We start from the raw sequence: 16,884 nt of genomic DNA on the forward strand, positions 1-16,884 counted from the left end.
TTCCTTTCCTCCTTTTTATTATACATAATTGCAGTAACCCTAATTCCTTTCCTCCTTTCCTGCTTTTGTTCCTTTCTCTCTCTCTTTCTTTTGGTTGTATTTGGCCTTTTGACGGTAACCCTAATTTTCTCTCCTTCCATATCCTTTTTTTTTTTCCTGTTTTGTTTTTTTGCAGGGTGGAAAGGAAAAGTTAAAACCCTAACGAATCCCTGACTTCTCCCTTTTTTTTTTTCCTCTCAAAAAGGTTTCTGGATGCCCTAATTGAGATATGTCTACATTACCCCCTTCGACGATCTCCATCTCTGAAACCCTAAATTTTAGCGAGACCTGCATATACCCGTGTCTGTATACCGTAGGGCCTCAAAACCCTAAAAAACCTACGCTCTGAAACCCTAGAAAAGCTGAACGAGCTTCATTGTGGAGTGTTATGCAATGACAGAAAGTACAGCGCCTCAAAGAATGCTACTAATCTTCCTGTTTGAAGACCCTAAAATATAGAGGAGATTTATATTGAGGTTCGAAACCCTAATCTCTACAGGGGATCATAACCCTAATGATGAGGATTAAAACCCTAGTGACCTTATCTACAGTGGAGCTTCACCAAACCGAAGCTGAAATCCCAACCTAAACCCTAGTGAAACCCTAATCCAAAATTTCGTAAGAAACTCCCAATGTAATTCAAACCCTAATGTAATTTAAAACGATACTGCAAGACCTGATCCAAGATCCTGATCTTATTAAACTCGAGTTGGTCTAAAGCCCTAATCCAAAACCCTAACATAGCAATCCAACGGCAGGCAGGCAGGCACGGATTGGAACCCAAACGTTTTTAATTAACAGCATCATCGGATTGATTTACTGTTATTGGAATTACGAGTATTAAAATGAAAAACCAAAAGAAGCAAAGCAAAATCAAGAAAGGAGAAGAAAGTAAGAACAGAACAGCTGTGTTTTCTTTTTTAGTAAACAAAAAAAAGAAACAGAGGAATTAATTTAATATTGGCTATATATATGTATGTATGTATACATATACATATTTACTGCACAATAACAAAAGAAAAGGGCTTTGAAAAAGAAAGGAAAAAGAAATTAATTCATTAAAACAACAGAAAAAGCTCGAAATTGATTAATTATACACAGACAGAGAGTTATGGCTTCATTTAATGTGTTTTTTTTATTATCTATTTTTGTTTTTTGGCTTTATTATTTTTGATCTTTTGTGGGATTAATTCGTAATAATATCGATTTAAATTAATTATTCATACTAATTTATGTGGCTGCTATTGGATGGATCCCACAAAACACACAACACACACACACACTCTGTCTTTTTCTTCTTTTCTTTTTCTCTCTTTCTTTCTCTGTCTCTGAGTGTTTCCAAAACAAACAGTACTATTAGCCATCATCATCATCATCATCATAACCACCATCATCATAACCATAACCATCATCATCATCATCATCCTCCCCATCATCCATTTACTCTGCAATTCCTGTCCATGTCCTCTGGTTCTTTACTACCACCATTAGTTTGATGATTCTCTGTAGCTCGCCTAGGTTCTGCTACTTGCTCACCCCAACCCCCCCAAAAATCCAGACCTTACTACTTCATTCCTCTTCAATCTTCATGATGAGGATGCATGATTTTGTCTCAGTATTCTGGTCTTGAAAGAGAGAGAGAGTAATACCTAGATTCCTACAAAGGCTAGATTCTCTCTCACATTGCAAATTCTAAGCATGTAGACATGCCCTAACATTTGGATTCCAGCACATACAGATTCTTGCATTACCTCTCTTTAGCACCTTACATCCTCATCACACTGTCTTCTGATTGCACAGAAATCCTTTTCCTTTTGATTCTGACATTCATACCCAACGATCTGAACCCTTTCGATTTTTGAGGTTCGAAATTAAAAAAGATCGTTATCGATGATGATGAATCGACCCTCGACCCGAACCTCCCCTGCTTCTCGTGTCATGGACCAATTGAATGAAGAATCTTCTCCCTCTATGAAAACAGCATCAATCATCATGGATGATTGGAAGCCTTTCAATGGCGATTCTAATGCAATTTATGGATCGGCAAAGATTGACAATCTTAATGGTAATAACACCATGACCACCACCACCATCACTGCCAACAACAACATTAGCAATGCCTCATCAGAGTATCCCATCAAATCCAATTGTTCAGGACAGAGCCGGGCGAAGCGCGGCTTTGCTCTTTCGCTCGGGACGAGTATGCTACTCTCATTTCTGAGTATTTTTACATTTGTTGGGATGATAGGGACGAGGAGCCCGGGGTATAATTTGCAATTGGTACCATCATTAGGGTCGATACATAGACCCTATCGGCGCATCCAAGCCGAGTTTCTGAATGTTGATCCTTTGAGAGTGGGTATTTTCGATCAAGGCTCGGTGAGAGTGAAAGAGCTTCCTGCTTGTGATCCCGGCGAAGATGATCTCGTTCCTTGTTATAATAAGAATGCTACCAGTTTGTCATTTGGAGAAGGTAATTCGGATCGACAATGTATTCAACCATCAATGGGGAAGCTAAGGCAACAATGCCTGATTCCATCTCCAGATGAATACAGAATTCCTCCAAGATGGCCATCTTCTAGAGACAATGTTTGGCTCGGAAACATGAAGTTTGCTTCACAATCGACTTTGTCCGGAACACGATTAATAAGGTTTTAACTCTCAGATTCAGCTAATCTCTTTTACTTCTCCTCTTTACTATGTGTGAGTAGTGCTCACTTATAATGTGGGCTGTTTTTGTACACACATAATTAATGATGTTCTCTAAATGCATGACAGTCTCCAAACTAGTCCCACTAAATGATCACTAGTAGCATAAGTAGTATCTGATCATGTGGGTTGTTTTTACATTTATAATACTTTTCCTCTTTCTTTAATGTCTGATGTGTTTTCTAGGTTGAAGGTAGGGAGTGATGATGTGGTTCATCTTGATATGGATCAAATCGGCATTGATGCATTGGATCAACATGCCCAATTAATGTCTAAGCTTATGTTTTCTTTATCTACCAATCAAGCCAAGGTATGATGATGTTTTCATGAAGCTTTGATCATAACATACATGAATGCACATTCTCATTACCTAGCTCTCTTTGTTCTTAACCATCTACAGTAATAGCAGGATAAGATAGAGAGGGATCCATTTTGGTATTGAATTTCTTAGAACCATGGTCTTTTTGTTAATGTATCTACTATCATTTGCTTCTAGGCTTTCGTCATGTACATATGCATCAACAATCATGGGTCATGTGTGGTTGGGAACTGAACCACTGATTATGATGAAATGTGTATTGGAAGAACCTGAAATTAAGCCATGCTTTTTAGGGAATTATTGTATAAATATGAAAAGGTTTTTAAGCATATTTGGACTGACATTACCTTGTAAAATGGTCATTGTTGAAAGATTCCAATGGTGCTGGACATCAATTGTGGTTTGAATCGGATCCGCAATCACATCGATAATGCGATCACTTTATGTTTGTCTCCATATGAGGTCAATGGAAGTCAAGTTCAATTCTCTCTGGAAAGAGGATTACCTGCAATGATAGGCTCTTTATTTAATTCGCAATTGCCATTCCCGAGTTTCTCCTTCGATATGATCCATTGCTTCGATTGCAACTTCGATTTGACATGGAATGGTTTGTTTGTTATAACTCAACGATTTTGTTTTTGTTTTTCTTCTTATTGAATGGCTCCAATGAAGAAATTCCTAGTTGTTGATATATAAAAAAACAAACTCGTGTATAAACAAATGCCGTGTTTGTTGTAGATGGAATTCGGCTTTTAGAATTGGATCGGCTATTGAAACCGGGCGGGATATTTGTTCATGCACCAATCGGAGAAAATGTAGCCAGGAAAGAGCATATCAAGCAACACTTAGCAAACAAGCTATGTTGGTCATCTCTATCGGAAGACGATAAAACGAATGTTTGGCATAAGGCATCTAATCATAGTTGTTATGTCTCTTCGAGGTATGTCTTTTTCTATGAGACTTAGTTTCTCAAAAATGTATTGAGGTTCCCATTCACAAAAAGATTGTGAAATTATCGACATTTATATCCAACCAATTCCATGTTCTTTTTACTTTCCTCATTAATGTAGGGCCAAACCAAGGATATGTGACAAAGTGGTGGAAACAGGTGCTACTTGGTATTCACCATTACGTCCTTGTGTTACCACTGGAAGCATCACTAAAGCGAAAAATGATCGAGTGAATAATGGAGGGTCTTTGAATGGTACTTTTTTGGTGTTTCTTTGCTTTGTTTTCAAGTGAAGATAATCGGGATGCAAAACCACTTCTAATAAAGCACATTGGTCTTGTACTCCTAGAATTTTCAAGTGAAGAACTTTTGGATCGTTATGATGATTCACTTGTTTGGTCGGGAATAGTGAAGAGCTATTGGTCTTTACTATCTCCATTACTCTTTTCCGACCACCCGAAACGTCCTGGCGAAGAGGATCCATTGCCTCCTTCGAACATTGTACGCAATGTGATGGATATGAATGCATTGCATGGGAGCCTGAATGTTGCACTTTTGAAAGCAAAGAAGTCGGTGTGGGTAATGAATGTTATTCCTCGAAATGCACCAGACACATTATCTTCTATCTACGAACAAGGACTGATAGGAGTTCAACATGATTGGTGGGTGTTTTTAGTTCCTCACTTGGCATATTTTTAAGGCCTTTATTAAGAAGAAGAAAGAACCTTTTTATGTACATATAAATGTACTCAAGACATGGATTGCTAATCTCCTAAAGAATGGTATATTTTTGAGGTTTAAGGATTATTTGTTGGCTAAAAGACTATGTTCTATATTGGGGCTCAAGGATAATCCAAAACTATAACATAGATTTGAAACTGTATTGTAGGTGTGAACCTTTTCCAACATATCCACGAACATATGATCTCTTGCATGGCATTGGGGTTCTTTCTCAACAAGAAAATTCTAAATCTAGTGGGTGTGGCCTCTCGAATCTTCTCCTTGAAATGGACCGAATCTTACGTCCAGAAGTAAGTGTCGACAAACTCATTATATTTTCTTATTACATATCAATTACAAACAACTCACAACAGCTAAGGGAGAAATACTATAAAATTTGGAGTTCTCCTCAAATGTTGACAATAGCATTTTTGTTTTTCGGATGTATATAGGGATGGGTTATTTTGAGGGATCGAGTTGACCTGATAGGAGATGCAAGGATTGCGGCATCTCAAATGAAGTGGGAAACTCGAGTTATTTCGGTTGAAGGCTTAGAAGAGCAAGAGCTCCTTGTTTGCCAAAAGACATTTTGGAAGGTCCAACGATCAAATGTTTCATGAAAACAAAATCTTTTGTTTTGGAGGCATTGGAACTGTAAATTTAGTATATATATATATATACACATAAATATATGCCTACCTAGATTGTCCTCTCAACACTCATTCAAGGTACTTTTCATACCTAAAAGACGGGCAAAGGGATAGATGCATTATTAATTCTTTTATTGCAAGTTATATATCTATATTATATATGACAATTGGATTCAACATATTCAACATGTATACACTACATTAAATTCAATCAAGAATTGTATGCTTCTTCTTCTTCTCAGCCACTTTTCACATTGTGGATGGATATTGTGTTGGAAAACGTAAAAAGTTAACAAGGAAAACATTTGTCCAATAACCTATCAAGCACTTGAAAAGCGGCGGAAAAAAGAAAGAATCTTGTTACACCTTGACATTTCCGAAACACGAGAAAGATGTTGCCTTTTGAGTTTCTTAGGATGTTTACCTTGCAATCGAAAGATATATAGGCGTGAGCATTGATTGAGCATGGAAGAATATAAGTTTGAATGGTGATGGAAGAGATAATATCTTTTTCATATGTAAAATAAGTTATTGCATGGTAGAGAATATATGATTGTTAATGATGTTCTCTCACTATCATTGATTTTGATTGTATATGCTAATATGCATGGTTGGTGACTAATCTACTCGACTTTATAACCCACACAAACACAATTAAATGGAACATGTTCCAATACATAAGAGTTAAATTAGATTAATTCACATTACTTGATGGTGTCCCAATTGTTTATATCTTCTCTCACGACATCACGCTCTCCATGGTTTAGATTCCCAGTGGTATCACAAAGATTTGCGCGTGCATGTGAAATGTGAGTGGGACCACATGGGACTTGAACTAGAGAGGATGGGAACATCGAAGCTTCAAGGGTCGAGAGCACGAAAATGCTAGATTTCATAGTTGGTCTCTTTAGAGGAGTGGAATTAGTGTTCCAGCAGGCACCCTCGGGTAAACTGGAGTTTGGAACTTCTGAGCTTGTATTTGATTACATAAATGTGTGTAAATTGTATATATGTGTGCGTGTGAAAAACAATTGGCTCGTCTAAATTTACACATGTGTATATGTGAGTAAGTGCATAGATTTAGATGTTTGCATGTGATAGGAACTAGTGTAGAAGTATTGCTCGGCCACAACCGAGTCTCAAATCACTTTATGAAGGACCAAACACAGAAATGGGAAATAGGCATGTTGAATGCAAGTACACAAAACAACGATAGAGAACACATGATGTTTACATGGAAAACCCTAATCGGGAAAAACCACGGGAGCCCACGGACTCTGAACTATCACTATGTGAGAGGAAATACAAAGTGGTAACATAGACGCAATGACCTTGTGCTCGCGACCTTCGCCAGACGGCGGTTACAACAGAAAGTGCTCATAGCTACTCTCTCGCTCTCTCTCGCTCTCTCTCTCTCTCTCTCTGTACAACAATAATAACAACACTCTTCTTCTGTTATTGCCCTAAGTCATATTTATACTCACATGACCTTAGGGCTATTTACAAATATAGCCTCAGTGGGCTTACTCTATCATATTTACAAATGTGTGTCTTGGATTTGGTTTGCACTGGATCCATCCAGATTTACTCGATCTGGTTTCCGGGTCTCATCCGAAACCCTTCCGGATCCAGTTCCTTCATCCGGCTCGTCCGGTTCTCATCCGGAGGGACCAAATTCCTAACAAACTCCCCCTTCACTCCGGCATGGGATTTCTCGTTAATTTGATCCGTCTGCGGTATGCATCCAGCTTGTCGGTTGAAAGCACCTTGGTCAGCAAATCTGATCCGTCTTCGGTACGTGTCCAGCTTGTTGGTTGAAAGCACCTTGGTCAACATATCCGATCCGTTCTCCTTCGTGTGGATCTTCGTAAGCACGAAGTCTTGATCTTCTACCTTCTCTCGGAGCCAGTGATATCTCCTTTGGATGTGCTTGGTCCGGGAATGGTAGGCCACATTCTTCGCAAGGTGGATGACACTTTGAATGTCGTAATAGAGCCGGTATTCCTCATGTCGGATCCCTAGCTCTCCGATGAAGTCCTTCATCCAGATTACTTCCTTGCCGGCTTCACAACTGCCATATACTCCAGTTCCGTTGTTGATAGTGCAACGGACTTCTGCAACCTCGATTGCCACGATACGACTGCATAAGTCATAACATATTCGGATGTAGACCGGCTGGTATCCGCATCAGTCGACATATCTGAATCAGTGAATCCGGTTTAGCAGCGCCAAATTAGAGGCACATACTCGAGGTGCCAAATCAGAGTATCCACTTGGCCGTGTTCCAATGCTCTTTTCCAGGATTGCTCATGAACCGACTCACCACTTCGACTGCATATTCGATATCCGGACAGGTACACACCATTGCGTACATCAAGCTCCCGACGGTAGAGACATATTGTCACGGACAAGTATAATAGAGTAGAACAAAGATAAGACTAGAGAACAAGAGAGAGTAAAAGAACAAGAACTCAACTCTTGTAAGGTGTGGGCACGCTTCTCGGCCAACGGATTGATGGATATCTCCGGAATGAAAATGTTGAACTGAGGGTGGAAACCGTAATTTGCAAAGAATGGAGAAACCTTAGTTGAGGCATGGATACTGTTATTGTAGGCAAATTCCGCCATGGCAAGGAGGTCCACCCAATCGTCTTGTTGGTAGCTAACTGTACACCGGAGGTATTGTTCGAGGATTTGGTTGACTCTTTCGGTTTGGCCATCCATTTGAGGGCGGTGTGCGATTGACAAGTTCACAGAAGTCCCGAATATCTGTAGAAGTCGGCGCCAAAAGTGGGAGATAAATTGAGGACCTTGATTAGAAGTGACATCCTCAGGCAAACCGTGTAAGCGGACGACATTTTTTAGAAAAAGGGTAGTTGTCTCCTCCCCCGAAATGGTTTTCGAACATGGGACAAAGTGAACCATCTTCGAAAACCGATCGACGACCACTAGCACCGTGTCATGGTCACTGACTCGAGGAAGGTTGGTGATAAAGTCCATAGAGAGAGAAGCCCAAGGTCGACTGGGGATTGGAAGTGGGTGTAGAAGGCTGTATAGACGATGGTGAGCCGCTTTGGAGCGAGCACAGACGTCACAAGTTTTGATAAATTCTTTGACCAATTTCCAAGGTTGAGGCCACCCAAACCTCCAAGAAAGCAATGCCATCGTTTTGGCGACCCCAAAGTGTCCGACAAGAGGATCATCATGGCAAGTTTGTAGAACTCGGAGGCGACATGGGCCAGCTGGTACGTAAAGGAGGTGATTACGATAAAGTAGCCCATCCTGAGTTGTAAAGTGACTGAGATCCGAGATTTGCCTTTCCTGGGATGGGTTGTTGAGGTGCGCCATGATGTCAGTAGAGAAAGGGTTCGACGTGGTTGCTTGGGCAATCTCGATGAGCAAGGAATCATCGTGCAACATATAGGTTGCGAACATGTGGAGTTGATCGGGCCGCAATAAACAATGTGATTGCTGAGAATAAGCATCGTCACCTGGGCGCAATGCGAAATTGGGTCGCCGAGAGAGAGCATCCGCTTTCCCATGTTGAACGCCGGGTCGAAACAAGATTTCGATGTCATAGTCGGCAAGAAAAGATGACCAGCGAGCCGGCCTCCGATTCAATGTACGAGTGGTGCTGAAGTAGATGAGATTCTTGTGGTCGGTCACCACCTGAATACGATGTTGCGTCCCAGCCAGATAGGGTCGCCATTCAGCGAAGGCCGAGATGATAGCTGCAAGCTCCTTGTCGTAGATCGGATAATTGATTTTCGGGGCTATAAACTTCTGAGAGTAGAAGGCGACCGGATGTAGGGTGCCGTTGTCATCGGGCTGGGACAAGACCGCACCTATGGCAAAGTCAGAGACGTTGGTTTCAACCTGGAAAGGGCGGGTGGGGTCGGGGTGGACTAACAGGGGGGCGGAGAGAAAAGTTGCTTTGAGGGAATTAAAAGCATTGTGTGCTGCAGGGGTACAAAGAAATGGGGTATCTTTTCGGGTAAGTTGGATGAGAGGTTGGACTAGGGAAGAGAACCCCCCCCCGTCTATAAATCGTTTATAAAAATTTGCAAAAACCAAGAAACGATTGTACCTCTTTTAGCTGAGTCGGAAGAGGCCAATTAGTGATTGCCGCGACCTTGTGTTCATCCATTGTGATCCCGGTAGGTGAGAGCATGTAACCCAGGAATTCGACAGAGGTCCGATCAAATTCACATTTCTCACTTTTGGCGAAGAGCCCATATTCTTGGAGTTTGGTGAGAACTAGCCAGACGTGGTGTGTGTGATCCTCCAAGTTGGAAGAAAAAACTAGGATGTCGTCAAGGTAGATGACCACGAAATGATCGAGATACTCTCGAAAAATATCATTCGTCATGTGCTGGAAAACGGCTGGAGCATTGGTAAGGCCGAAAGGCATCACTTTGTACTTGAAATGTCCATAGCGCATCCGAAAAGCCGTTTTCCACTCGTCCCCAGGCTTAATGCGCACTAAATTGTAGGCGTCTCGAAGGTTGATTTTGGAGAAGATATGCCCCGTTTAGAGTCGATCGAGGAACGCTGGAATTAAGGGCAGGGGGTAACGATTACATACCGTAACTTTGTTGAGACCTCGATAATCCACACATAAGCATAATGAGCCGTCATTTTTTTGACAAATAAGATTGGTGCCCCGGCTGGTGATTTGGAGGGTTGAATGAAGCCCTTCGCGAGATTCTCAGCCAAATATGTGCGGAGAGCCTCAAGTTCGGGTTCAAATAACCCATAGATAGGACCGAATGGGGGATGCTTGCCAGGTTGGAGTTCGATTGGGCAATCGTAGGGACGATGAGCTGGTAACCGATCGGCATTCTGCTTTTCAAAGATGTCGGAAAAGTCGCTATATTGGATGGGTAAATTGCTGACAGGAACGGTGATGTTTCCCGACACAATGGCCAGTGTAGCGACCAAACCGGACTTGACCGTAACAGAATCAAGAGAGTGTTGTGACCGAGCAGGAATTGGCGTTCTTGGAAAAGTGATGGAGCGGCTACACCAATCAACCGTTGGATTGTGTGTCTCCAACCAAGATAGCCCCAACACAATCGAATGTCGGGGAGTTGCGATGAGGTTGAAAGTCAGTTCCTCCTGGTGTGCCCCAATTTGAAGTACCAACGGGATAGTGGCTTCGGTAACCGCCCCCGACGAGAGAACCCGACCGTTGCTCGCTTCAACGGATATGGGTTGTGATGTGCGGACGGTGGGGATATTATGTGCGCATACAAACGATTTATCGATAAAGCAAGTAGATGCTCCGGAGTCGAGCAAGGCATGAGAATGTATTGAAGTCGAACCAAAACAAAGACTTACTTGCAAAGAAAACCCTCCTAATGGCGGTATAGACTTGTAGGAGCATGGAGAAGATGAGTAACGGGAAGCGTCCAACGGCATGGCTCCTACTGCATCTGGACTTGGTCGTTTTCCTATTGTCGAGGAACCTCCGCAAGACATGCACGATGGAATTGATGTCGAGGGCCTCACACAGGACAATGGCGGATGACATGGCCAGATTGCCTGCGATGTTAGTTGGGATGACCAAGCCCTATGCGACCATTTCCGTCGCGGTCTCCGAAATGATGTCAAGACTCTTCTCTTAAACTTCCCGGAGCCCACATCGTTGTCTCAAGTAATCTCCCAAGCTGTCCAGTGTGACAATCGTCTTTTTGAACTTCATCAAGAAGAACGGGGGACTCGTGGATCTCAGGCTTCTTCTTGTGTTGTTCACCTTGATTAGAATCAAGGTGCACATGAGTATTTATACAAGAAGGTAGGGCTATGTAAGCCTAGCTTGCATGTATTCTCATTTTCTTCACAAACACGTAGTGATCGGCTTGCGTTTTGTGGTAGCCTTGATCGGTTATGAAGGAGTTGAACTTCCGGTACCATTTCCGGGGGGCTTGCTTCAATCCGTATAAGCTCTTCTTCAGCCGACACACCACGTTGTCGTGAAGAAAACCGTCCACAAGCGGAATCGGTGCACCGGAGCATAGGGACCGGCTCTTCATGCACGTACGCCTTGTGTTGTACATAGGAGAGAATTAGGGACATGGGAGATCCTAGGTAGGTAGATTCGGTAGGTAGGAAGTTAATAGGAAACGGCTCCCTTCTTGCCTATAAAAGGAGGGAGACGAGGAGGAGGAGGGGGTGCGCGAAGTAAGAGAGGACGAAGTGCTGTCGGATTGTGGGCCGAAGGCTTCTCTCTCTTCCAAACTCCATAGCTTCTTTCTGCGCAGGTTTCGGGAGGCTCGCGCTGCTCTGAGGAATGCCCGAGTGCTTCCGGCAGCACCTCCAACCTACTCCTTTCTTTCTGTGCGTTTGCGAACAGGCATCGGCATCTGTTCCCGGCCTGTTCGGTTGTAACCGACTTCGTGTTCTTGTTGTTTGTCTTTGTTAATACATACATACATTCGTGTCTATCTGTGTCGCTGTCCCACTCGCGTCTTTGTGTCGAAGGGCCGCGTCCCTGCGAATCTACGCTCGCACGTAGTGGGTTCCCTTCTCCTTTCTCTCTTGCTCTTCGGTACAAGACCCCCGAGGTCCCGCCCCATTCCATGCATCCGCGAGGAATACCTCGACATCTTGGTGAACCCGACGTGAAGGAAGGCGACAGAAGAGCAGAAGATGAAAGGGTCGGATCTTGCGGAGGCCATGGCTTCAGCCGTGGATCGGATATTAAGCGCACGCAAGGGCTCCGACGCCCTCGACAGAGCCATTGAGGCGGTCGTCGGTACGATCGGCCGGTTTAGCGGAAAGGATGCCACGAAGTATTTGGCGTCCTACGGGGCAGAAATGCTGATGCGGGACATTCCGGAAGAGAGGCGTCTTGCCGGGTTTCCTCGAGTGGCGATGCCGAGCATCCATGCGGAGGTGCTCGAGGTGCGGGCGGAGAGCCGTACCTGGGAGGAGTTCGAAGGCCGACTCCTGGAAAAATACGGGCTGGACGACGCGCTCCGGCTTTCGAAACGAGACTTCATGGAATGGGTGGAGTCCCCCGGCAAGGGAAGAAACGCGTCGGCACTCCTCCGGGAATTCGAAGAACGCTTTGCGCGCCTTTCGGCGCTTGACCGAACCGTTCTGGATATGAGCCGGGTCCTACTGTTCGTCAAGTCGGTGGACGAGCGGGACCGGGATCAAGTCGGCTCCTTGCTGGAAACCGAAGACGGGCTGACGACCGACTGGGTTGCGGTTAAGAGAGTCTGTGGCCATTTTGACAAACGATGAGAATGGGCTGACATCGGGGCGGCTGGTGCGGGCTCTGTCACATCAAGGAGGCTTGAACCGGCACCACAAGGGCGAAGGGAAGAAACCTGGGAATGGCTTGAAACCGGTCCGGCTTCGACCGGCATGGTCAATGGCTCGTCCGGAGGAGCAGCGCTAGAGGAGTTGACGCGGGCGATAAAGGATCTCCATGTCGAATACAAGTGTATAATGGACGTATTCACACTATCCCTTTGGGCCATTTGTGTAATTAGCATAAATGGTAGTTGCCCTAAGTCGGTCACTATATATAGTGACCTTGTAACCTTTTTGTAGTGTTGGGTGTTGTATTATTGTTTCTATTGAATAGAAAGTCTTTTGTGCCTCTCTCTCTCTCTCTCTCTCTCTCTCTCTCTCTCTCTCTGTGCAACGACCTAGAAACTGTCATACGCAGGTATTCAAACACCAATCGATTGCTTCTTGATCTTCCGCATCGACACGGCCTTGTCTCCAACATCTGGTATCAGAGCCTGCACAGTATTCGGTCCTTCATCCCGCTGTCGGCCGTCGTCTCAGCCTGCACAGCATTCGGTTTCTTGCGTCATTCGAAGAAGAGAGAAGAAGAAGAAAAACGAGGTTTGCATCTCATCGCGTTAGATCATCTTCGCTTGGAGTAAGCCAGCAGGTTGTACTCTGTTCCTTGTGATCGTAACCGCTCGAGGTGAAATCCCCTTGCGCAACATTGACACGATCGTGCTCCACCCGGTTAAACGGCATCCGAAGAGGTAATCAAACGCCGCTCATTGTAACCACTCGGTGCAGATCGGTCTCAAGACAACAACCCCAATTCGTGCTTCATCCGGCTGATCGACATTCGGGAGGATCAGTTGGATCCGTCTCTCTCGTTGCTGCAGTCACCTGAAGCAGAATCGGTCCAGACAATCGGTTTCAATAATCGGTATTCGAGCAAGTTCCGAAGCCGAACCGACTCGGGTTCAAATCCGACTAGAACGATATCGGGTGAGCCAACCGGCTGCACTCCAACAAGGTTTGTAGTCAACTCCGAACCGAGCTTCGTCAACCGAAACCGAATTTGATGGCATCAACATCCGGCTCGTCAGAAATGAGTCTACGAAAGTTCGATGGATCGAACTTCAACTTCTGGAAGGAGCAAATGCAGGACTATCTCATAGTCAAGGGGCAAATCGATCCCATCGAAAATGAAGAACCTCCAGAAGGATACAAACCAATTGAGTGGCAGAAGCTGGACAGAATCGTCCGTGCCACGATTCGGATGCACCTATCGGAATCGGTATACTTTACGGTGCAATCGTGTACGACAGCATTCGAACTGTGGAAAACACTGTCGGACACTTACGAAAAGAAGGTCGCCGCAACGAAGATGTTTCTGATCCGGCGCCTCTACAACTTGCGGATGAAAGAATCCGATTCGGTTCAAGCACACCGCAATGAGTACGAAAGCATAAGCTCCCAAATCTCATCTCAGGGGACGGCAATCGAGGATGAACTCAGAGCAATGATACTCATGAGCAGCCTTCCCTCATCATGGGAAACTTTCGTCACAACTGTGTGCAACGCGTCAACCACGGCTGTTAAATACTCCGAAGTCACGAGCGCAATCCTGACCGAAGCAGCTCGGAGAAAGTCTTTCGCCAAAGACTCAACAGACGACGCTTATGTAGTACAAGGTTCGACAGACCGATCGAACATACGAGGAAGAGATTCCTCACGACCGCCGAACAATCAGCGAAGACGGAGCCAGTCACGGAATAACCGAATCTGCAACTACTGCAAGAAACCCGGACACATCAAAGCCGACTGCCGCACACTCAAGAACAAGAACGACAAGTCTCAGAGATCAGACAAGAAGAGTGGCCGGCATGAGGAGATCAATTACGTCAGCTTCTCAGCTGATGTGCTACCAGACGACCCGAATATACTATCAATCGAAAATCCAGTCGGATCAGAAGTTCTACTCACGACTGAAGAATCGAGCACATGGCTCTTAGATTCGGGCGCGTCATTTCACGTGACTCCTCATCGATCCCAATTTCGGCAATATACGATCCGTCACTCCGACTCAGTTCGAGTCGGCAACTCACAACACTGTGACATCATCGGAATCGGCACAGTAGAGCTCAACCTTGCAGGTGGCTCTACACTTGTACTCCACAATGTCCGACATGTACCCGAGCTCTCAAGGCCATTGATCTCAGTCGGACAACTAGATGAAGACGGCATTCGTGCCGGTTTTTCTTCGGGAGGGTGGACACTCCACAGGGGGAACCTCCTGCTTGCTAGAGGACCCAAGATACACTCCCTGTATCCGTTACATGTTACGCTCAGAGAGGGTAACCTGTTTTTGGTGGATATTCCTGTGTCATCACTATGGCACCGAAGATTAGGACACCTCAGCAAGGCCGGCATTACGCATCTATCTAGAGCCGGATACATCCCCAAACTCTCCTTCTCCGACCATCAATTCTGCGAGCATTGCCAGTATGGCAAACAAGCAGCCGCATCACACCCGACATTAGCACCAAGAGAAACGAGACCTCTCGATTTAGTCCATTCGGACGTCTGTGGCCCAATGCCGCATCAGTCTCTAGGCGGTGCCTCTTACTTCGTCAGTTTTATTGACGATTCGACTCGAAAGGTGTGGGCTTATCCAATTCGCACCAAAGATCGGGTCTTCTCGATCTTCTCAGATTGGCTCGCTATGGTAGAAAATCAAACCGACCGAAAACTGAAATGCTTTCGGACAGACAATGGGGGAGAGTTCAAATCAGAAGAATTCGTCAAATTCTGCCGACAACGCGGCATCCGACGTGAATTTACGGCACCACACAGTCCGGAGCAAAACGGGATTGCAGAACGAATGAATCGGACAATCCAAGAAAGGATAGTTTCCATGCTCCAACACTCCGGACTGTCGGATGGCTTCTGGGCAGAGGCTCTACTCACGGCAGTACACATAATCAATATGTCGCCAAGTAGACCTCTAGGACTTCAAATTCCTCAGGAACTATGGATCGGCAGTAAGCCGAATTACGACAAGCTGAGGATCTTCGGATGCGAGGCGTACGCCCTTATTCCGAAAGATGATCGCCGAAAACTTGCACCTCGGTCCAGGAAATGCATTTTCCTTGGATATGGATCAGACGGCGAAATGGGATACCGACTCTGGGACCCCGAACGCAGACAAATCGTTCGAAGTTTGGACGTTGTGTTCAACGAGTCGGCTATGAATCCATCAGTCGAAAAACCGATTGAAGTCCGAAGGGTAACATTTTCCGATGTGCCGACCCTTCAAGAAGGCCCCGCTCTCAACACACGGTCAGCTTCACGGGTAGCTGAACCTTACACTACCGACTCGGACAACCCCGACTCGGCACAGCAGAACAATCCGCTTTCGGACCATCCGACCACGATACCCGATGCGACCAGTCCAATCATACCTCGACGATCCGAGAGACTGTCGCAACCTCCGGAGAGGTACTCTCCTGGAATTTTCTTCACCGACGCCGGCGAACCGACGTCTTACGAAGAAGCATCGACATCTGTCGATTCAGCCACCTGGCATCTGGCGATGGAGTCGGAAATGCACTCCATTCGGGCAAACAAGACTTGGGATCTGGTCGAATTACCTAAGAATCGACGTGCTCTTCCTTGCAAGTGGGTTTATCGACTAAAAGAGACGTCTGATTCGACCACCCCAAAGTACAAGGCCAGATTAGTTGCGAAGGGCTTCCGACAAGAATATGGCGTCGACTTCGACGAGATTTTTTCACCAGTGGTGAAAATGACAACCCTTCGTTTTCTACTCGGCGTAGTGGCAGCCGACAACTTGGAGCTGATTCAGCTAGATGTCAAAACAGCCTTCCTCCATGGTGATCTCGAGGAGGAAATTTATATGGAGCAGCCAAAAGGCTTCGTGGCAACTGGCCAAGAACATCTAGTCTGCCGACTCAGGAAGAGTCTATACGGCCTCAAACAGGCACCGCAACAATGGTACAAGAAGTTCGACGACTTCATCCAATCGATCGGCTTCTCAAAAAGCGATGAGGACCATTGTCTCTTTACCAACACAGCTCAAGATGGATCACCCATCTTCCTCATCATTTACGTGGACGACATGCTAATTTCTGGACGCCACGCGGGCGAACTTGCCGATCTCATTCGGCAACTGCGGTTGAAGTTTGCCATGAAGGACCTCGGTCCGGCACGACACATACTCGGCATGAAGATTA

General features: G+C 45.1%; 1 protein-coding gene across 1 annotated transcript; it reads left to right on the forward strand.

Annotated features, from left to right (window-relative positions):
• Positions 1-1,962: 1,962 nt before the first annotated feature.
• Positions 1,963-5,625, forward strand: LOC147860009 (putative methyltransferase PMT4). Its single transcript, XM_087324587.1, has 8 exons — positions 1,963-2,690; positions 2,935-3,058; positions 3,440-3,674; positions 3,806-4,007; positions 4,138-4,271; positions 4,366-4,678; positions 4,906-5,047; positions 5,189-5,625. Exons 1-8 carry the CDS (start codon positions 1,978-1,980, stop codon positions 5,354-5,356), a joined length of 2,031 nt encoding a protein of 676 aa, XP_087180713.1. The 5' UTR covers positions 1,963-1,977; the 3' UTR covers positions 5,357-5,625.
• The last annotated feature ends 11,259 nt before the right edge of the window (positions 5,626-16,884 follow it).

The sequence above is a fragment of the Azolla caroliniana genome, unplaced genomic scaffold, assembly GCF_043228905.1.
Source record: "Azolla caroliniana isolate FFs.n. ecotype wild unplaced genomic scaffold, voAzoCaro1.0.p SCAF_9, whole genome shotgun sequence".
NCBI classification, from domain to species: domain Eukaryota; kingdom Viridiplantae; phylum Streptophyta; class Polypodiopsida; order Salviniales; family Salviniaceae; genus Azolla; species Azolla caroliniana.